The 22,916-nt window shown below is 38.4% G+C and overlaps 3 protein-coding genes across 5 annotated transcripts in view; 1 reads left to right on the top strand and 2 right to left on the bottom strand.

Annotated features, from left to right (window-relative positions):
* Nucleotides 1-421: 421 nt before the first annotated feature.
* On the bottom strand, nt 422-10,480 carry stxbp2 (syntaxin binding protein 2). Of its 3 annotated transcripts, none has more exons than XM_035181256.2 (19): nt 10,371-10,480; nt 8,300-8,349; nt 8,131-8,212; nt 7,712-7,788; nt 7,553-7,628; nt 7,249-7,352; nt 6,668-6,816; nt 6,498-6,582; nt 5,618-5,748; nt 5,405-5,512; nt 4,927-4,984; nt 4,745-4,810; nt 4,515-4,595; nt 2,737-2,878; nt 2,481-2,587; nt 2,302-2,400; nt 2,130-2,215; nt 1,209-1,369; nt 422-1,095 (listed from the first exon to the last, which is right to left on the bottom strand). In XM_035181256.2, the coding sequence occupies exons 1-19, from the start codon at nt 10,405-10,407 to the stop codon at nt 1,016-1,018; spliced, it is 1,779 nt and encodes a 592-aa protein (XP_035037147.1). In that variant the 5' UTR covers nt 10,408-10,480; the 3' UTR covers nt 422-1,015. The 3 variants fall into 3 exon arrangements, with proteins under 3 accessions (XP_035037147.1, XP_035037148.1, XP_035037149.1); XM_035181257.2 differs by having other exon boundaries at nt 1,209-1,366; XM_035181258.2 differs by lacking the exon at nt 10,371-10,480 and adding an exon at nt 8,600-10,325.
* Nucleotides 10,481-12,030: 1,550 nt separating this feature from the next.
* Nucleotides 12,031-14,467, bottom strand: LOC118123901 (protein PET100 homolog, mitochondrial). Its single transcript, XM_035181563.1, has 4 exons — nt 14,308-14,467; nt 14,051-14,137; nt 13,905-13,937; nt 12,031-13,310 (listed from the first exon to the last, which is right to left on the bottom strand). Exons 1-4 carry the CDS (start codon nt 14,332-14,334, stop codon nt 13,221-13,223), a joined length of 237 nt encoding a protein of 78 aa, XP_035037454.1. The 5' UTR covers nt 14,335-14,467; the 3' UTR covers nt 12,031-13,220.
* A 1,677-nt stretch (nt 14,468-16,144) lies between these two features.
* Nucleotides 16,145-22,916, top strand: part of brd4 (bromodomain containing 4) — a 29,223-nt gene continuing 22,451 nt past the window's right edge. Inside the window, exon 1 of the mRNA XM_035181169.2 lies at nt 16,145-16,224. The gene's annotated coding sequence lies outside the window, so the exon portion shown is untranslated. The remainder of the gene's footprint in view (nt 16,225-22,916) is intronic.

The following is a 22,916-nucleotide window of genomic DNA, read 5'->3' as shown; positions in this document are numbered from 1 at the left end:
CTCAATAAAAGGTGAAGGAAGGAAAATACAGAGATGGATATTTTTACATGCACTGTGGGTTCATTTCAGCCGAAACTAAAAAAACACAAATGTATTAAAGAAAAAGGTGAAAATTATATTGAATCATGGTAGTAATTATTTTATATATTCATATTATTTTATATTTATTAAAAATAAAATCAAAATACATATTGATCAAAGTGTTTAAATTTTACTGAGGGTCAAATTGAATATATTTATATAAAATAATCAGATTAATAGACTTGTTAGATCAATTGAATATAGTTGTGAATAAAATACATTTGAATATATTCAATCAAGGGGCAAGCAAATGAGATATTACTATGGTGGTTACATTCTTTTTTACACAATTTATTATGCCCATTTAAAGTCCTCTGAAACACTACACACGAGACATAAATTAAAGTCAATCTTATGTTTCTTTAATAACTCATTTTTAACAACAAAGAAACACCCACCACACTTGCTCCCAGGAATATATAAGCATATTATGAATGTGCAAGATATCATACGACAGCAGTTGAGACATTTTGGCTGAGATTCAATTTCCAAGAGGAAGGGGGAGAGATTTCACACAATTAATGTCACTAAATTAACAACGCAAACATCCATTGACCTATGTACATAAACTTGAATAAGATTTTTGGTGTGAGATGATCCAGTTTTGTGGAAATTATGCAGATTTTGAGTACAAAATTAGGGAAATCAAATATAACACAGTAACAAAAATACGATTTTGAATGAGAATAGTACAATAATCTAAATATTAGCAATTCTATTAAATATTTTAATACAGTGTCAATCACAGCAGTGTACAGATCCCACATGACAAAATAAATGATAAAAATAACGCGCTAAAATAAAATTATGATTCACAAATGTTTCCCTCCATGGCTACATCTAAAATTTCTCTTCATATTTCTCGTCAGATGACCCGATAATCTGAAGTAAGAGACTAAACCCTTGTTCCAGTGTGCTCCTCCCTGTTCGCTATCTAACAATCGGGATTAGGAACTTGGTCCAGACTCTTGAGGTCATTGAGGAAGCTGGTTGGAGTCAGGATGTGAGAGGACCCTGTTAAGAAGAGAGGGATGAATACATTTGAAAAAAGAAAAGAAATACTGAATGCTTAATTTCTGGAGGAGGCAGATACAAGAACCACAGCCTTTTAAACAGCGATTGCTTACCGATCAACACTTCCCATTTCCCATCAGTGGCGCGAGTGACTTCATAAGCAGAACGCATCTCGGAGTGGGACGCCCCACCAATCACAAAAACAATAAGTCGAGGTCCAGTGCGATATTCTGTTGGAGACTTATTTTTGTGCCAGTGTCCAAAACGTGCACTGCTGTAAAAGAAATAAAAAAATAATTTAGCAAATAGTCATTATTACTAAAAGTAAGACCTGTTTGTGAGCAGCCAGTCTTAGTACTTAACAGAGATCCAATAACAGCAACTACTATGTTATGCAATACAACTTTTTTTTCCAGTCTGGAGATGAGCTTTATTTATAAGTATATTGTCTTGTTGCTATACATTGTTTAAAACCTATGGCCATGTCCGGTTTCAAATGTGTGTCCAGTCCTATGTGCTGTAGCCAGACTATATTCTAGTGTTAATACTAATGACCACTCAGCTTTAATTCTGCACTTTGCTGAAAGGAAGGAGACATTCTGCATTATACAGATTATGACTGAATCCAGGTCCATCAGTGTGGTTGGTATAAGCACCATCATCATGGTGGGTATTCCCTGAGGGATTAAAGACTATTTAAAGCAAAACTGGCTTAATTTCACCTTTTCAGCTCCAACCTGCTTTGTCAAATATGAGATGGAGCTCCAACTAAGTTACAGGGATAAAAGCTTTCTTTGACATTAATCTGTCTGCGTCCCGTTTATATTTTTGTTGGTAAAAAAAAAAGCAAAATTGAAAATTTTTCAAACTGTTTCATTTGAACATTAGATTTTTTTCTCAGATCTCATATTCTTCCTTTTAAATATCTCAACCATTTTTTTTTTTTATATATATATCCTGAACTCTCAGAAACTTCATGGTCATAAACCATCTGCAGCTCATATGTGATAAAAATGTTCTTATATTTCACCCACCTGACTGCAGTCTGAGTTGTATTGATGGGAGCAGGATCAGAGATGAATGGCCATTGCTTTCTGTCCAGTTTGTCTTCTATGGCATTCTGCAATACAGAAACACAGATGTTCTCAAAAGCTGAAAGCAAAACGGGGCAGGTGGGCCACCAACACCGTATTTTAGCTGTTATACCTCCATGACATCTTTAAGGGTGGGTGTCCATCTAGAGAGCTGGTATGTGCTCTCTTTGCGCTCCTTCCGCTCTGGCAGTGTGTTCCCAGCATTGCGACCCTGACAAGCAACATATCTCATGTAAAAATGTAGAGTAAACAACATTGAGACTTTAGCCAAATTGCAATCAAGAAACTTACCCCAGCTATTATGTTACAGCCCAGGTTCTGCAGGTTGGTTATGATGTTGCTGTCGGCCTGTATGTTAGCATGTTGGATGAGCTTTACCAGGTTCTCCTCCCCAATGCCTACATGGATAACCAGACTTTTAATAGGTGTGAGCAAATCAGTCTAATGAAGCAGCCGCAAACACACACATTGTACTGTGCACAAAAAAAACGCAGGTTTTAAAATTCTATATTAGTTGAAACAGAAAGAGTTGTGTCAAGGGCCACACCTTTTTTCTTGTGAAATATGTACAGCAGTATGATGCGGATTTTGTCGTAAACTTCAATTTCTTGGTTGAGAAGCACAGGAACAATGCATTTCATGGCATCTTTCAGTGGCTCCCCCTCTGCATTTGCTCCAATTGCCAGGTCCTGTGGAAGACAACCATGGTTAACTATTAACTGCTGCTGGAATCTGACATAACACCTAAAAATCAAGTCAGCTGACAGTCCACTCACGGGACTATTGGCCTCTCGACTTCACTCTATTTTATTTGACTTCTACTTTCATGAACCGTAAAAATACAGAACATCACTAGAACTCTTTCACTAAACTACTTAAAAAGGTTAATACTGGCAGTACAAACACTGAAAACTGATCTTTCCAATAATCCCTGAATATTTACAATTTTGTCCCTAAATAAACTTTACACTAAATTGCACTGTAGACTTCCTGCATTATGTAATCCTTTAACTATGTCAAAAATAATGGAAAATATTGGCCCCTTAACCTGGGCTTTTATACTTACATCTAGCTTTGGGGGATTTCCCTTTTATGCAATCCTGGGTACTGTGACCTCCTTAAAAAGTCTTGCTAAGCTTTAAAACAAATTTGGACTAAGCCTCGTTAGGGCCAATCAGCATTGGAGCCTTTTGTGTGTGACTGAATCTGGACAGTGACTAGAGAAGCACAAATAAAAAAACGCACATCCCTTTGTTTATAATGCTGCACATACATTTGTATTGGGTTGCCCAAACAATGTAGAACACTTAGACACATGACAGCTGAGAGTGATCTGTTGTTGTTTGGATCACACTGTCCGCCTTAGAGCCAACAAATGTCCACTAGATTAAAGAGGCAGCTTTCAGACATGCTGACAATCCATTAGTGCAGTCAGGTGATTCACTAAAAAAGAGCCCCATTAACACTTGCATTTCATAATGCCACAACCATGCACAGCTTCCTCTGTGCTTGTGACTAATTTGATGCCAGACTAAATACAGCATAATACAGTACATCCCCTCAAGGAGACAAAGCATGTCTGGCACATACATATGACACACTAGGAATTGGCACCATATTGAACCATGGCTTTATCCGAAGGCTCTTGTTGATGGAAGGATTTTGACATTACCGTAAAGAACATGTACGAGTTATTAAATGCCTTTACACTCGGTAATGACACAACAGCTTCTTCTACATTTCTGTGGATATATGGCTGTTGATGTCCGGTCCCAAGCTTCTTAGGCAATATTACGATTATGATTCTCCATAAAAGATAAACACCAGACAGTGCCAGTGGCATTTGAACGTACTCCAGAGAATCTATAAATAAAGACATCACATCAAGGTCACTTAGTAGGCAGTGGGAGTCAGATGAGTAAATCCATGTCAGATACTCTCTCCAAGATACTTACTGTCAGTGATTAACACAGTGGGGCATTCAGGTTGATCCCTTGCGGTATAAAAACTACACACTACAGACTGACAAGCTGTTTGGCCAATAATGTATGAGCTGAGAAATTCAGAAAAAATTATGTTCAATAGCCTAGTGCTCATGTATGTGCACCTTTCTCTTCAGGGATCAAGACAACATTTCCACGTTCTATTTTATACCTACTATTACAGATGTACAGGACATCTAGACAATTAGAAGTAGTACAAACATGTTATTTTAACTATCAGAGTTGTTTGTTGCTACAATGACAAGACTGATTGTGTCCAGCGTGACCAGAGTCAAAATGTTGATGACACAGTCAAAACATGACTAATTTCAGAGTGACTGACCTGTTCCACTTCGCAGAGCTTATCAAGAGAGGCCTGGAATTTCTTCATACAAGCTTCAGCTAGGTGCAAGTGAGTAGAGTACTGTGAATGAAAAAGATTGTATTTTAATAAAATTGTTCAACTCAATCAGGAGGATTTGTTAGTTGTAATCATGAACAGTTAAGACGGTTCCTTCCTTTACAACAGAAAACGTATGTACTGTAATAACGATCATGCTTCATGCCACTCACCATGCCCAGCTCCTTCTGATACTGAGGCATTTTCTTTAACATCTGTGACAGATCCTTCATGTTGGCCTGAAACGCAAAAGCATTCAATCAGAACTGCACAATCACACAAACACAGTTTTCATGTTATATTATGAGCATCTGGAATAATTGAACCAAAATAAGTACTGCACATTCGCACTCACATTATCGGTGCACATTCGCTTGCTCTCACAGAAGGTGCGCAGAAGCTCTGTCACTTTCCTGCAACAGTGGGTTTGGAAAATGATAAGTCATTTAAATCAATTATAATAATTCAATAATGTTTTTTTTATAAGTACATTGTACAATCAAAATGTACCCAACCGGTATATTAACACACAAATTAAACTCCTTTAAAGTAATTGAAAAAACCTTGATTTAACCTAATACAAATGCTAGTTAAATGCAAATAAAAGCTAGGGTAATGACATAAATGTACACATATCTAAATTAGGATGCCAAATATTTAGATAAGCATTAACAACGTTTAATATACACTCTACTTTTATTAGTAATTTTAACCACATGATACAATTTCGTTCTTGGAGAAAACACACATGGGGAAATGTGTATTTTTAATACTATTATAAATATTTTATTATTAAGAATAAAACCAGACATATGTCATTTTGACAGACTTACTTTGTGACATCTGCGATGTGCATATGTCTGAGCTGCACCCAGAGCTCATCGTCTTCATCCAACAACACTTCCCTCTCTTTTGCATTCCCAATGCCGGTTGTCTGATAACTTCAAGAAGTAAAAAAAAAACATGCATTCAACTCAAACGAGTATGCAGAGAAAAGGAGAAAAAAAAAAGAACAGCATCTGATATGTAATAAGATGTTCACTCACGTATAGATATCCTGTTTGATATCTAGCAGGTCGTAGACCATTGCCTGGAAGGTTAGCTCATGTAGAATAGGAGAGATGGGATCAAACCCACGATCCACGATCAGTAGCTGTGATCGTGCCTTATCTGCACCCTGAATACATTTAACATAAGGAGTATCATCAGGTATAACTGAAAGATCAGATTTGCCTCACAGATGCATCATAGATGAGAAACGTTTTTCTTTATTTGTCATGCAGTAAAAGTTGTATAAGCTTTTGTCTATATAATTCAACGTCACTGTCTGATTGCAGTATGAGGCAGCAGTTGAGGAAATGTTCAGTTTCAAGTACAGTGAAAGTAAAGAGAATGCTTAGACAGTGCTGCAGATTGATGCACTTAAGATGTGTGGGGACATAAAAAAAGAACAGTAATACATGCCTGTCAAGACTCATCTCAGGAGCAAGGACATGTCAGCTAAGAAAGACATGGAAGAAGAAAAGAAAGAAAAGGGAAAGACCCAGCAAAGCGTGAAAAAAATAATCAACCGCAAATCCAAGCCAGAAACCAGAAAAATCCACAACCTGTGAAAGTAAAGAGCAGAATCCCAAATAATGTGTAATTTCATTTTCTGAGAAATTTTGAAAACAGAAAAAAAGAAGCGTATGGGTGTTTTCACATCTTTTTAGTCTGCTTTGTTTTCTAGGGAGCACACAAACTGTAGCAGCTTGTGTACTAGTAGTGGTAGCTCCATGTTAGATTCCATGGCAATGTTTCTCTTACAGAAATTTGCACTAGTTCAGACAACAAAGTGTGAAAACGCCTTAAGAATTCAGTCCACCATTTATAAAGAAAGCATTCTATTAATAGAATAAAACAGATAAGGATGTTGTCGTTCCTCACCTCTCCCATGCTTGGGTTGTCAGCTTTGTGAGCAATGAGGCGCTGGTGAACCTCCTCAGCCAGTCTAACAGTCTCCTCTGGTCCTCTAAAAGACAGAAAGACATTCAACAACAGAATCAGCAAATAAATTCAGTGGTAAACCACCTCCAGTATATGCAAGGTTTCCATACTTGCGATATCGGATTGCAGGGTACTCCTTAAGTGTGTCACACAGGGTCGCAATCTGCTCGGCCAGATTTTCCATCATTTTGTCTTTTTGCTCATTAGGCTTCGTACTATAGAATTGGTACAAGGACGAAGGGTCATCCAGGGAGAACACCTGCAAGTATGAGGGGAATTGACCTTTAGTTTTTCCATATACAACCAAGCTACACCATGCAATATTTTTACAGTACATTCACATAATGCTCATAAAGTCCACAGAGACCTATCACCCCACTGTACAGTTCTTCTCAGCATCTTTCAGGTGATTGTTTTACAGACCACAGCTTTACTGTTGTGTTTCACCTTTAACACTCTCATCAACTTCATTTCCAGAAGCAGTGGGCTAAAGTATATGTGACAAGGTTCTTATAAACTGCAAGGCCAGCACCAAAGTTCACACTGACAAAAATAGTGAGGAGCTGTTGAACATAGTAGAGCAACTACTAGCTAGAGTTAAGAGAATATTATTCTCAACTGCCATTGGAAACCGAAACACTTACAATGAAGGTGAATAAGAAAAGTGCAGCGTAAAGAGATAACTCCTCACCTGAGACTCATATGGCAGAAAAGCCACGTTGATCTCTTTCAAAGTCTTGACCACCTTGGAAACTCTGGATTTCCCAATCTCAGCAAAGAGACCATCTGGACAAGCTGTGGAAGAATATATTTTAAAAAACTGTCAATGTTCTGCAAAGGACATTTTAATTTACTGATAAACAAAACCCCATATCATTATTTTCTATATTAAATTAATGACATAAACATAAACAGTATACTGTACATAGACAGAGAGAGAGAGAGAGAGAGAGAGAGAGAGAGAGAGAGAGAGAGAGAGAGAGAGAGGATCTTACTGTCAGTGAAGAAGATGTGCACTGCTTTGTATGTAAATGCAGCATCTTTGAAGTCATTAATGAGAGCACGCACAGACTGTAATTAAAAAAAGAATTTGTTTTAAAGATAAAGAATACGAAAACGTAACATTATAGAGGGAATTCTAGGCAAAGGCTAACCTTCTCCACTGGTGAAATCAAATAAATGGCCTCCAAACTAGAGATGGGCTCCCTACGTTTGTTGATGTCTTCCACAACTGAAAAGCAGAAAAGACAGGAATTGTGCTTACATTTCAAAATTCTGACTTATATCAATATCACATGTAGGGAATGCTGTAAATGGTATGGACTGCATCTCTTTCATTTTCATCAAATCAATCAGTGAGAATTTATGCTGTGGGCATAGGAAAGTTTACTTCTATCGAGATGTAATGTAGGGAAGAGCATGAGCATTTACTGTGAGCAACACAACATATTTCACATTCAAATAAACGTTCACAACCCTGCTCGTACTGTACTGTATAGGCAAGCAAAAGTATCCTCTCTTGTGTATACAAGTGATCCGTAGGATGCAACAAATAAATTATCTGCACACTTACTGGTCACCCCCTCAGCCAAAATATCAGACATCTTGCAACAAGATGAAAGAATACGCATGCTCATGTGGTCCACAATAAGAACCTGAAGAAACACAATGTATGCAAGGATTATAACTTCTAAAATCTGTTTTTTTTATTTTATTTTTTTTTATCATTGGGCAACTTTTACCTTCCATTCTCCATCCTTCCGCACACTCTTAATGACCCCATTAAGGATTTCTGTAGGAGAGAAAAAAGGTTCATGTGATAACACTAAGATAAGGAAATATTGCAAATGACACACAAAAAGTGAGAAACAACAAATGGTGACTTAATTTAATGATTTTCTTGATGTCTTAGTTAGAGGCCCAATCTGTGTGTAAAACTCTCTAAATCAGGAATCTGGAACTTTTTTGATGCATGGCTGTTCCCCCAACAAACTGATGAGACAAACTGAAAAACTGCAGTGAGTACAGGTGGATCAACTTACCCCAAAACATCCTGAAATCAATCCTTTAGGGGGGGAACAGCAGAGGCAATATTTCACACATGCAAAACCCATTATATTTAGTGAGACTATTGATCAGGCCAACATCTTTCTCCCTCAGCTAAATATTGTCCTCAGAGAAACCCTGAACTACACCCTGAATCCCCTATCACTTGAGTGCACAGAAGAAAGGAGTGCATACAAATATACATGGAAATGAAGAACTACTCTGATGTGACACGTCTTCTCTCAACTTCCTTGTTTGACCTATAAACACAGCAGTCACTTCCTAATACATATGACTCGTTGTTTTAGTCGCACATTAGTTTTCTCGCTAGTTGACATGTAATTTATCTGGTTAAAGGAATAAGTTTAACTGAGAAGTTTATAATGAAGAAAAAACATTAATGCCCTTCACCTTCTCTTAATTACCATTGAAATCATTAACAAAGACGATGTTTAGTGTTGGAAGATGAACACTATATATTTGTTTCCGGGTCAAGATGATTAAAATAGGAAGGCAGAACTAGTACTAACATGCATTCATTTAACTGTCGACAATAATAGTCTAACCTGTCTCAATCCAGACAACAGGAAAAAAGGATTACTTGTCAAACTGGATAGGAATTGCCCTGATATGTGTATCGATTGTAAACAAATACTGAACTAGACCTTAATTGACTTTATTGTACCAATGCTTAGAATTTATTCCTACAGCTGACAGATTTCATCAGACATTATCATCACAACGACAAAGGAGAGCACACACGCCCATGCTTTACATACAGCAACATTACATAAAGCTCGACAACACCCGAATGTCACAATTCTAACACCTTCTCCAGATTATCTCCATCCAACCCAACAAAAACACGTGTTCTCTAATCAACAAAGAGTTAAAAAGATATGAAGGTGTGTATTCACAAACTCACAGATTGAATTAGATTATAGAGCGGCGAGAACAGCAAGATGTTGTTGGTCAGGGTTACTTGTATTACCAGTACATGCCTGAAGATTTCAACAACTTGAGTCTGGGTGTGTTCACACTACACTCCTATCATACACAGGAACTAACAGCAGACATCTCCCAACCCTTAACACAATGAAAAGGTTGTATTGACATTATAAATACACAACAGCCTAATTTCAATTCTTAAAATGTTACATAACCGAAACTTATATATATGTTTTGCCTTCATGGAGAGTTGTTATACACAATGTATAACTATCTTTATGTCCAACATTGAACTAGTATTGTTTTGATATTTTACAATACGCGTGTGAGTTGAGTTAACTCCGAAGTATCAGTCACGCTGATGTTTAGATGACGTCATAAATGTTCCTGCTCCATCACAGGCGCAGTAACTCAACTTCCTCCTCGGTTAGCTCGCTAGCGTTAGCATAGCATCAAAGTTGGGACTGTCACAACATCCCCACCGCGACTGCTTCCCTGTTTCCTCCTCGTCCGCCGAATGTCACAGCGACACGACTCCCCTTTCCCTCTGAAGGCGCTGGTAGCGACACTTGTAACGCAACAACACCACGTCTAACCCCCCCAATTCCATTATTTACTTCGGCAATGTTCGCGTTTTAATTGGGACCGCGACACGAAGAACCCTCTGGTGGACCCAGGTCCCCAAACAATGGTTTCACTGGTTAGTTTAGCTTCCGTTCACGAAACTGCTACGATGTCACGTCACGGTAATTTTTCTCGTGTGACTTTATTCTAACAGTGTCTTGAAAATATAAATATTACAACCAATATGTCACTTACTTTCCCCAACTACCGCCTTCAGTCCACCCGCTGCCATCTTAACAGTCTGCAGGTCCTCACTTCCTTGTCAGAGCCTGTTAGCGCACACAGGTATTCACAGAGAAACACTGCCCCCTAACGTCGGAAGAGAGCACATCTCATCTGCACTCTGTGGCTGTAAAGAAATAACAACAGCATATTAATTCAAAATCATTTTAGTCTTAAATAATAGCCTGTCCTGGGCTTTTATATTATAGATAGATAGATAGATAGATAGATAGATAGATAGATAGATAGATAGATAGATAGATAGAAAAAGCATTCAATTAAATATATCCATAAACATTAAACATATAAATATGTGTCGTGTATATATGACTACATGTCATCGCTCACTTTGCATCTAATTGCATTTTGTGTCTGTTTGTAATCATTCTCTGTCTCTTGTTGATTTGCATCTCCCTGTAGTCCCTTTGTTGTTGTTTTGCATCTCCATGTTTTCACTTTGTGTCGAGTTGTACTTGTCTTGTGTTTCTTTGTACTTGTTTTGCATCTGTTTTTGCTTGTTTGTGTAGTTTGAACATCTGTATGTTGTTTCATGCAGAAGCTCTGGCCCCTTAGACTCATGGGCCTGTGCCCAGTATGGCCCATTCAAAAAATCCACCCGCAAGTAAATAAAACATCATAATTTGGCTTTGAGCAGCATATCCCAGGAGGATTAGTATTTATCAGCCCATCACATCATAAAAATATTATCATACCATAATATTTTGAATGTGACTTTTAAAATGAGAGGCAGCTGCGAAAATGAAACAGCTGCAAGAAAGAAATACACGCTCTCTGTATTGGCAGTGTCTCCAGCCAAAGACTGTGAAACAATTGACTGCCCACTTTTAATTGCCAAATAATTTGAGGGTATCATTTGATGAGCCTTGGGAAAGCCATGTCATCTCTTCATCAGGATGGCTGAGAAGTTTGGCATATTGTTATGCATGATTATTGCCAGGACACATCCAAGACTTAATATATGACCATCCTCTCAGATACTGTATCTTCATACTCTAGAGATCAAAAATATCTGTTCTGGTCTAATTGAAGCTCATGTCCAATTCAAAATGATTTATCAACTGTTATTCTCAAGCATGTGAGAACAAGTATTACCTCTTAAAATAAACTGCCTCACAACTGTTGCATTTGTTTTCCTGTCAACTCACAATCTTTGTGATGTGTGTAGCCAGAGAATTGAGCATTGTAGCTTCATAAAATGATACAGTAGCATCATTCCACTAACGAGTAGAGTGATAAATGCATATTAATAAATGCATATTAATATGCATTTATCACCCCTTAATATTTTCTAGCATATCCAGGACAATGGAGTATTTTGAAGTTATTGAGTTATGATCTCTAGTGTTCCTTACTTAGTGAAAAACTCAGGTACAGTCAAGAGAAAAGTAGCTCAATTACATGGCAATAAATGGAGTGAGGGTAGATCCAAGTAACCATATTTTAGAAAATTGTCTTTATTTATGTGATGGTAAATAAAGGACACTATCACATTTGAGTTTTCCAGTTCAACAACCATCCAATCAGAAACTGGTTCAGCAGCAGGTTTTGGGAGAGGAGTTAGTGTTAGTTATTCACAATGCATTTTCGTTCAAATGAGGATCAGACCTCTGACCACAGGCTAACATATTTATTCAGACGTTTAAGATGAGGCGCACAACAGGAGACATGGGCAAATTACTGTTTCTGTTAGGGGAAAGAAAACCAGCAAAAAACATATATTAAGATCATGTTAACACAACTTATATACATAATCATTATTATTAACCCCCTGTCATTTTTGTCATTGTCTTAGGACATCCCAAGTTGAACAATCATGTTTGGTCAAGGTATGACATATAACGCAAGTGATTATTTAAAATATACACTCATCTCCTGACAAATCCCAATGAAACATTCAGTGCCTCTGCAATTTAACAAATAGCTCTGCACTTCTAATACAGATATGTTGATTAAAAAAAATATTATGCACAGCTCAGTTAGTGTTTGCCAGAAGATACAAAGGGGAAACATGTTCACTTGTCTGGTGAGAACAAATATGATCTATGTGGTCATGTTCAATTTGAGAAAAACTGCCCTCACCAGAAAGGCTCTATCCCCACCAGGAGGCCTGGTGGTGGTAGTGCATATCTGCAGAAGGACCCAGAGGACTTGAGAAGGTAGAGGCTACAATAAATACAGCAAAACACAGATACATCACTGACAAAAACCTGCAGCAGTCTGCACGTGAACCGTGACTTGTGGGAAGATTTATTTTCACAAATGCTACTAAAATTAATGCAGGCAGTAACACAGGTGCCTCTATTGAATGCTGATTTAAAGGAGCGGAATACTTGTCCAACCCTCTACTTTTTGATTTATGTTTGTTTTTGATTTAGATCAGTTAACAGAAATGTATTTTATGTTTTGGTATTACAGTATGTTCATGTGGCTCAGTTTGTTGCATTCCATCCACTGCAGTACAATGTGGTAAAACTCCACAATAAAATACATTTTATAGGCACTGTACCTCACAAAAATAAATCATTGTAATTATATAAAATCCAACTAGATATATAATTCAAATAATTATTTATTATATAACAAAATCACAGCAACTAAACACAAATAATTCAGTCACTTGAACATGAAATATTGGGCTTCATAGGTGTAATTACTCCCAGGAAATCATCCTGCAAACTTCTCAGACTTCCAATGAGATGTGGTCTTACTCCAGTCCAATCAGTTTTCTTTTGCTCCAAAAAACAGTCCCGAATAATCCTGCATCAGTGCTGAGAGCTCGTGCATTTCTTCAACACATAATCCTCAGTTCTGAGATTCCTCCGAAATATTTTTATATATGTTCTTCTCCTTACGAGCACGCATTCGCTCTTTGAAGTCTTCCAACTCTTTCCTCTGAAAAACAAATATAGCACAATGATGATTACATCAGTACATCAGTAAATCCACTTTAAACAGACTCCAATGCAAACACTGAACCTAATGTATATTTTGGAAAATCAAAGTAACACGGAGACAGTCAAATTATTCTCAATAAAACAATGGTTTGTGGTTTCAGGGATGAATCCTGATGAAAAATGGAAAAAATAAACCCTGTATCATGTCTGTGCCCTTAAGCTTGAAGAAGAAAAACACACAAACACAAAGCATGGGCTTAAGCACTAAGAAATAAAATAAAAAACACTCAGTAAAAACTGGAACTGTCGTTCACACAAAAATCTATATAACTAAAGAAAAAAAGAAAATTGAACATAGTAGAAATAACTACAAATAATTTTAAAAAGATGATAAAAGAATAAAATAAAAGAGTGCATTGACCTTTTTAATTTAAACTAACTAAAATAAAGTTTATTAAAGGGTATATGATCTGAAAATAATTTAAACTTCATTTAAAAAGGAAATACGGAAGCCAGACTAAAAAAGGTAGGTCTTGCGTTTACCAGACAGTGTGGACGCAATAAACATATGATCTCTGTGTATTATACTTACATGCAGTGCCTCGTTAGGGGGGAAGAGCTCCCTCTGTAAACCACACAAGATGCCATAAGAGAAAAGACAAAGAGAAATCTGTTACTACCCGAACCAGGAGTGGACTGATGTATGTAAGATGAAAAAAACAAAACAGCATCACTGACCTTTCTCTTTACGACATATTCCTCAAAGTATTCTGCTTGATTAGAGATCCAGAATATGGTCACAGGAAAGGACACATACAACATCATCTGTTCAAACCAACAACAAGCAGTGAGCTACATTAGAGCACAATTACATCATGGCCACAGTTCGCCTCATGATACTGACCAGCTGGATCAAAACACCGAAGCAAGGCTGATATAAACAATTACGACATCAAAGCCCACAGACTTAGCTTTTTTAAATATTTGCTACTTACTCTGAAAACCTCTATTTTAACGCCCATTGTTAGCACCAGCTTCAGACCCACAACAAGGAAGTGTTATCTAAACACCGACCATCGCCGAAGACCTTCACGCACGCACACACTACTTCCGGGTTGCTACCCCGTCCAATCACTTGAAAGCCACGACGCATGCGCCAGAGTGGTCAAAAATATTTGTTTGCAGCAGACGTAAAAATTGTCAGACACGTGACATTTCGTTCCTACGATGTTTACCTGTAAAATAGAAAAATAATAGATAAATAGATGTTTACCTGTTAATAAACTGCAGTTTGGATATTTTACGATCTGAGGCTTACTTTTGGATCGAAGCTGGAGCAGACTGTCCACTGGGGGGCGCCGCAAACCACTGCTATAGATATATGCTATAGATGTCCTGTGAAGCAGTGTAGCAACAAATATATATTTTTAATTAGGGCCAAAAATATATCAAGATAAAAATAATTCGTATCAGTCGATAGTGATAAGTATCACAATAAAAAGACGGATTATTTCTCCTGAGTGGAGGTTGGGCTTTTATTGTCAGAGATTGACACTTGATAAATAAACAAAACGTTTAAAAAATCTGATTGATCATTAATTGATAGCAATATATCAATATATATTGAAAAATTGTTATATTGCAATTGATGAGAATCATATTGTGATAACTATGGATATTGTTTTATTGCCCCAGTCCTAATTGTAATTGGTTGTAGTTGTAATTGATTGTAATACTAGAAGATCTGCGAGGACATGGAGCAACTTCCAGGTGTCACCAACAGACAGGTCCTGAGCCACAGAACCTCCTCTCCACCATGAAAACCTGGAAAGAGGACAGACCACACAAACATACACATCATTCACTTGTCTAGTAGCAGGAAACAAGCACAAGAGGGAGGGACAGACACATCTGGAGGATGAAGATCCAGATCAAAAACATCTGGACAGAGGCCCCCACTCAGCCAGGAGGGTGAGAGAGGTGACAGGTTGACTTATATAAAAGGATGGTCACCAGCTTTTCAGGACAAATTTGATCTAGGAATGGACACCGAGTGTTTACTTTTGGGACATATGATGTAGCTTTATGTCTTTGTTTCTGTAAGGATATATTAATAGTAAACTGATTTGACTACATTAAAAGTGAAGTTTGTTGTTTGGGACAACAATATCTTCTGTATAGATATTATAAAAGTAAACTTACTTTATTAGCAATTGAACATAAGTATACAGGAGGAAGTCTACATATACAACAGTAAATAAAATGAAAAACTCAGGGGGTACAATACATTAAATAAAAATATTATGAAACATAAAGAAAGTAAATGTTTTAACAGCCTTTTTGTTAGCTGAGCTTTAAAAAAAGCACTAAAGTAGGATTTTTTATTACAAAATTTACATTTGTGTAAACAAATTTTTGCCAACACCAATATCTGATTTTTTATTTAAAAAAAGGCTTATCTTCTTTTTTTAAATGTTGATGAAACCAAATACCACATTTCCCCAAAATAAAGTAAAGGCTTTAAGAATGCAATCGATAACAAACCTGCAAAAGTCTTTGCAGGGCTTTTTGTTGTGAGAGCAGATGAAAAACTGTCTCTGAAGCAGTTTGTGTTTGCGTCTCTTTTGCATTTCTACACATAGTGATTAACGGGGTAATATTTGTGAATGATTTTTGAAGGAAACCTGCTCAACCTCATTGAAAACTAAACACGTGTGGGGGAAGCATGAAGCATAAATCCTTTACAGAGCGATTCCGATCCGCTCATTTCTCCCGAGCTGCCTCTGAAGCTGCAGTGACGCGCTCTGCACGTCCCCGACGAAAGACCTACGCGTGACGTCACCGACAACGAGAGGTGTTCAGGATCCTCGGAGAGAAAGATCCCGCGCGCCCTGGCAACCTGATAAACCCAGGTAAACGCCGTTGTTTCCAACATTATTCTGCCAGCCATGTTGTTGCACCGAACCGAGCGAGTAGACGGCAAGAAACACGGTCACAGTGGCGTAAAGGGCTCAGATAACACTGATGTCCGGCGCCCACTGAGACCGCTCACTTGCACGGCGGCCTGTTCTGGCTAGCTAGCTTGCTAGCTAAAGCTAGTTGGCAGTTGTCTGTCCAAAGACACAATAACCGCACCTCCATTGTGTGTCTGTCTGACATCCCTCGTCTGTCTCACCCACCGCCGGCCACAACTACGCTGGAAGTGGCCCCATAAATGCTGCTACGACCACCGAGCTGGGCATCTAGTGCTAGTTTGCTCGTCGACTGTCTTGTGTTGTGGGAGACGGTGAAGCCGTCACGGCGATGATGGCGCACACTCAGACTGGGGCTATTCTCTGAGAATGCAGCCAGTGGAGCAGATAACAAGGATATAAATCTAATGTCCATGTTCCAAAGCTCGCTTCCACTATCTCTGAAACTAAAATACCCGTTTCTTTGTACGCTTTTGCTTCCTCTGTGCACTGCACGGACGTCCATTACGACACCCAGGCAATAATCTATGCCCTGTGGCCTAACGTCAGGATCTTGGCTCCTCGACGATGGTCGCTCGCCAGCAGCCATTACTTTGCAGTTTATCGTTGTATTCACCACATCTGGTTGATGATCCCTGTGGCAGACAGATGTGTTTGGGTCGTGTGAGTGTGACTAACGTGGCTGGGTGTTACAGACACAAAGCAGTGGCATTCAGCCGACTGATGTGTTCAAACAGATTACTCATGCATAGGCCCGTTACACAGCTCACTCCCTGCTGAGAACTTGCTGTCTTACATGTCTGGTGTGTTTCATAATAACGTTTGGCTCCGTCTATAACAGCTTGGAAGCCTCATGTGTAACAACATAGACCTTTATCCAAAGACAGACTGGCAGGACTGCAGTCACATGCCTGTTTGAATAGTCTTTATTAAAAGTGCACAAAGACTGAAGCATTTTAAAGCATTTACCAATGTCTTTTAATGTTATTACTTCAAATGAATGTTCCTAGTTAAACCTGAACTGCTCCATAACTTCGTAGATCAGACATCTTCACAACTGAACTACAACTGCATATCTCAAACAACAACATGTTGTGATTTTTTTTCTCTTCCAGTTTGAAACTTATCAACTACCCACAACATACAGGAATGTCTATCACACTCGCATTGTTGTGACTCAGAGGCGAGTACAAAATGTACACGCAAAGCGAATAGCAACTTGTTAATCAAAACTATTTTAGTAGAGTAATCAATATGACAAAGTAGCCGTCTGGACTTCAGTGAGTAGTCAGCTGTTTGTTTGGCAGCCGGCTGTAATGGAAAGCTTTGGATGTGGATTTTGTCTCGCTGTGATTTTGGTCATTATATTTTCCTGTGCTAAAAGAAATATTTTCTTCCCCCCGTTGCTTCTTTTTCGTATTTTTGAAATTCCTTTTTTTGGGGTTCTGTTCTCTCTGCTTTAGTTGCCATGGTAACATCATCCTTGGCCTAGTTGTGAATGACCTCTGAAAGAAAAGGAGAGTGTGGTCTTGTAACAAATGAGCGAGCCATCAAAATCTATTACAGTGTGTATGGGTTTATGCGCTTCATTTATCACTCGAATCACTGTCATGATGAGACTTACTACAACCATCGCACTGCTACTACTGCAAAAACGTTTGTGGTGCATGGAAATACTGGTTTCTCTCTATCCACATTAAAGCAGAGCATCATTGTCATACAGTAGCATATTGGGATGTTATAGTCAATACAGACTATTGTTTATTATTTGATAGTAATGCCTTTTTAAGTTTACATTTAATGTAATTCAAATCAGCCAGTGAAATGTCCATCACTGGTTCCCACTCTTCATAATTTTTACCTGGAAATCAAAGTTACAAACGGTAGTAGATGACATACAATCTGTACACACAATCTTCATGTCGCTGTACACTCCTGCATGCTAGACCAAAGATAATGTGATAACAAGGAATTATATGAAAACAGCAAGCTGAAGATGTTGGGGAAATTAGCAAAAGGAGAGTATAGACCAGAATGCTAGAGTGATGCAGTTTTAAAACTTGAAGACAGGACTTGAGAGGACTGTCCAACAAATCAAATCAAAACTGCAAGTAGACCTCCCCTAATTTTCTGCTCCATTTATACCCTCAAGACCATTAATATTAAATATTAATTTTATATAACATTCATTTATATATATGATATAATGATGATATAAATCGTGATACGTTGATACAGTCCAGTTGTACTCATAAGACACAACTCAGAAACCTGCGGCAAACACTTTCTCACACCATATAACATGTTGTCATACATTGACAGTTGTATTCGTGGTTGTTTATACACAAAGGAGTTGGTGCTGTTAACATTTTAAAAGCAATAGCCTGTCATTGGAAGGAGTAACCTACTACAACAACCAATATGCAAAAGCCATTTTGTCCCTGTCAATATTCACAATAGTTGTCATCACCCGGTGCGTCTATGAATGAGCATTGAGTAGCTTTGAAAAAAACATATTACAGCTATACCTGCTTAGTCATGCAATTATCCAATCAGCTAATCATGTGGCGGCAGTGCAATCCATGAAATCATGCAGTTACAGGTCTGGAGCTTCATCAACAACGGCCCCTAAAGTTTACAGTGAGCACCAGTCAATTGGCTGTGCACGAGGGTGTCTCAGCACAGCACCTGGATGCTGTGGCTGTGGGAAGTAGTAGTTTGGCATTTCCAGCACTTGCAACTTGCATGCAATTACTGACAAGATGTACAGAAGGAGCTCATGCCAGTCAATCGACTTCAACAAGATGTCTCAACCAGATGGAATTTGGCATTTTATATGATGTAAAGCTTTGTTCAGCAGAAGAGGGCACTAGTTGCATATGCTGCTGATTATTACCCTATTGGAGGCTGTCAGTTATGGCCTGACTGGCGCAGTGTGAGATGAATTATTCTGTTGCTGCCATGCTAGATGCTTGATGCCTGATACAAAGACTGAAACTTAGAAGTGGAAAAAAAGATGATTGCTTGAAATCTTCTGCTTAAAGTAGAATGAAACGAGTGGCAATTTGATGCCAACAAAGAGGATCCCCCAAGAGACCGAAACAGGATAGCGGCTGAACATGTGTGGCTCCATTTTGGGGGAGAACGTCATGTTTGAAGAGCACACCGAAACCAAATCTGCATCACAGTTAGACCATAAGCCTTCAATCATACACTAATGTAAGCTATTTAAAAAAAATCGTCAACACTGTTTAATATGTTTTGAACTGCTAAAAGTATCCAAAGGGATAGTGTGACTGTCTTGATTATTATTATGTCAGCTGTTGTCATCTTTCATAAAGAGGTGATTGGGGCATAGCTTTTATTTGTGTCATATTTTTTATAATAAATGCAAAATCGATAGTTAAATCATTGATGACTTATTGATTTTGAAAAATAACTTGTAATCGTCTAAAAAGCTCAAAGTAAAAAATATTCAAGGAACTGCTTCTGTATTTCTGTTAATTTGTAGTTAAACTCATACCTACTTAATGCAACAGTTTCCTAGAAAGACAGGTTTGTCGGAATCCTGAAAATGCCACCAGGCTCATTTCCCTGCACTCGCTTATGCAACACGCACATACCTGTAGTGTTGTCAGCAAACATTAATTGATAGATGAAAAGAGAAATTGAATATATTAGACTAATGATTTACTGTCAATATTTTTAAAAGGATACAGTCAGGGTATATTCGAATGTTTGTCTTTTTTGTGACAGGTAGTTTCACAAAAAGATTAATATGTTCATGCTAGGAGAGACTTTGTGTCATTCTTTTCAATCAATTAAAAAAGACGTGTGTGTATCTTGGTATCGGAAATGGCAATTGGCCAAAATGAGTTTGAGAATATCTGCAAATTTCAGCTAAACCACTATCGTGCATCCTTGTTAAGTACAGTACTGCCCTTATAAGTTGGTGGACTCTAGAGAGACAATTTAGAAATGAATGGTAAAAATCACAGAAGCAGCAGAAACCTGGAGTTTTAGTCTAGTATCGGTCGAGGCTTTCAGGTCGAAAACAAGTCTCAAGTTTAAGCTAATTCAAAAGAATAAATTATTCAGACTTAAGAAAGCTCCCTCTAGATCAGGGGTGGAGAACCATAGTCCTATCAAGTACCATTTGAATCTTTATAACATCCTTAATGGCCATACTAAATTACACACACGGACCTCCCTACTGCGATGGCTGGAACAGCTTCTCTTTGGTGATTCATCTGATCTCAGGTAGTGGTGATGAATAATGCTAATATCAGCTGGTTTTTTAGACTTTGGTCAGTCTTGAGTCTTTTCAAGAGTCGGTGTCAAGAAGAGCTGCTCTCGGTCCCAAAAAGAGATTCTTCAGTGTGTGTCTCCTCAGAATGTGAAAATCTTCTGGATATACAGCTCACACAGGTTATAGAACTTGAGTAGAGGGAAGATGGATTTAGTTTGGATGTCAGGCACATCAGCTGGTACCACATTAACTGCTAAAAAAGATATTTAGGTCCTTTTTGTTTACTTTTCATCTACTGAAACCTCTCGTGCACATTCAGCAGCATATTCACATGTCGTAGGAGGCTTCTGTTCTTGCAGGAAAATGCATAGTGTTTACACACAATGCACTATTTTAGATTGTCTGCGTCCAGCAGCAACAAGGTACTCCTTCACAAATTCCCCTCCTGAATGAGGTTTCAACTTCTCAGCTTTTAGTCAGCTCACCACAAAACAAGCCTGCAAGACATTGTCTCTGTCAGAATGCAGTTTAATGAAAGCTGCTTGTTGGGCACCTAAAGTCCTCCCAAGAGCAATTACTTAATTCAGTGGCAATTTCCTTGCAACTCATACAGTTAAGCTGCATGTTTCTGATGGCAGTGATGCTTAAGTTTGGTGTTTTTCATCACTGAAAGTGTGTCCCTGCAAACCTGACACACTGCATTTTTTAACAAAGAATTTCTTTTGTCCATTTCTCCAGTGTTACATTCTTCATGTGTTTTTCTTGACACTCACCATGATGCTTGTCAGTGGTGACACTGCGTAAGACGACAGACTTGCGACAGGACAATCCATAACTATACATTAATTTGCAGTAGTTAAGGCAAAGTGCTACACATGCTTCTTACGGTTTCCAGTAAGGATGAAACAGTTACCGGTTTTCATGTATACTGTGGTCAAATTTCTGACAGTTATATGTACCGTATAATCTTTAATAACCATAATGATTTGGTTGATACTGTCCAGCATCAACCAAAGTCAGCAAGTCTCCAAGATGCAGGCGCAGCAAGCGCAGCATTTGTTTTGTGTTGTAAAAACATGGTGGAGGGAGCGGCAGGCAGGTGTGGGCTGTAACAGCAGGAGAACTGTTAGTAATATCTGGCCATTGCTAGCGAATGCTAACATCCACTGCCACTGATATTTTGTCCTGACTGTGACATCGTGTCCACATCTGCACTTAACGTAACAAGTTGTCACCCTTCGATAAATAATGAAAATACTATGATTTTTATTATTTATTTTTAGTGTTTATACATAAGATATGTCAATATAAAACTTGCTGAAATTACTATAGTTTATGTATCAGTAATGTTTGAACATTTATAGCACATTTTAAAAGTACCACAATAATACTTGATAGTTTCGGTTACTATAATCGTGATGTAAAATTTTAACAATAGTTCTTTCTTGGTATAAGGCAAGATTTTCTAACTACAGAAGCATTCTTTGTTGAATCCAGGTAATGCTAAAAAAAAACTAAAAGGGCTTTGGTTGTTATTTCAACTAAGTACCTCTTTCTCCACCCTTTTTGTTGTCCAAACACACACACACACACACACTGAATATATAGAACTGCATGCTACACCATGTCAAGTTGGCAAATTGCCTGTTCTCTATTTTCTCCTCTCCTGGGTCCCTGTAGATTCTGGCTGCTCCAGCGCTCCGATGATTAATGGAAGCGCCCTCAGACTTTCCCGCAGTCTCATCTGTGTGTACCGGTGTCTCTTCCTCTGACCCAACCCCCAGTCTAAATGCAGCGACTCTCTCCTTCGCTTTTCATCTTCTTCACACTCTCCTCCCTACCTCCTTCCTTCTCTGTGTCTGAAAACCATCTCCCCCCACCCTTCCAGTGACAGGGCCATCGTCTTGGCCGACTCTGAATTGCTGTGGGTCAGAGCTTTGTCACTCTGGCAGCTGCTGTATTGTCTCAGGGAATAGTGCATATGGCACGTGGACAGGGAAGTGGGTCTGCGAGGACGCTGTCAGTGTCTGGCTTCAGCGCAAAGTAGCTGCCGCTCATTTCATTTGGGAATACAGACATTGTCCATCTTCTATCACTTGTCACCTGGCCAGGGAACAACATTTTATGGTTTAAGGAGTTGTAAGTCATGAAATGTCATAAATATCCACTCACTTGCCCCAGAGTTTGCACATATTCTCTCCAAAGGAGTAGTGAACTGAAGGTTGTAATTCTTGTGCTACTTTAGCAGGGTTAAGATGCAGTGTTGTCGTCTAGTTTGGATATCTGTTTTAGAGTAAATGGGGTCTCTGTGTGTCACATCTCTGTCTCGAGACGTGAGGCTGTATCTTGAGTTGTGATTTCTGCCTGACAGCAATGATTCCCG

This window comes from Hippoglossus stenolepis, chromosome 16 (assembly GCF_022539355.2).
Source record: "Hippoglossus stenolepis isolate QCI-W04-F060 chromosome 16, HSTE1.2, whole genome shotgun sequence".
NCBI lineage: Eukaryota > Metazoa > Chordata > Actinopteri > Pleuronectiformes > Pleuronectidae > Hippoglossus > Hippoglossus stenolepis.
The sequence above is the reverse complement of the archived record's forward strand: the minus strand, read 5'-3'. Positions and strand labels throughout refer to the sequence as shown.

Excerpts from the sequence above, each read along its gene's own strand:
- stxbp2 (XM_035181256.2), bottom strand. The coding sequence starts at position 10,407 with ATGGCAGCGGGTGGACTGAAGGCGGTAGTTGGGGAAA. Across the intron at positions 7,353-7,552 it reads GCACATCTTCTTCACTGACA|CTTGTCCAGATGGTCTCTTT; the intron begins GTAAGATCCTCT and ends ATTCTTCCACAG. Across the intron at positions 5,749-6,497 it reads ACAACCCAAGCATGGGAGAG|GGTGCAGATAAGGCACGATC; the intron begins GTGAGGAACGAC and ends AAATGTATTCAG.
- LOC118123901 (XM_035181563.1), bottom strand. The coding sequence starts at position 14,334 with ATGGGCGTTAAAATAGAGGTTTTCAGA. Across the intron at positions 14,138-14,307 it reads TTAAAATAGAGGTTTTCAGA|ATGATGTTGTATGTGTCCTT; the intron begins GTAAGTAGCAAA and ends TGGTTTGAACAG. Across the intron at positions 13,311-13,904 it reads CCCCTAACGAGGCACTGCAT|AGGAAAGAGTTGGAAGACTT; the intron begins GTAAGTATAATA and ends TTTGTTTTTCAG.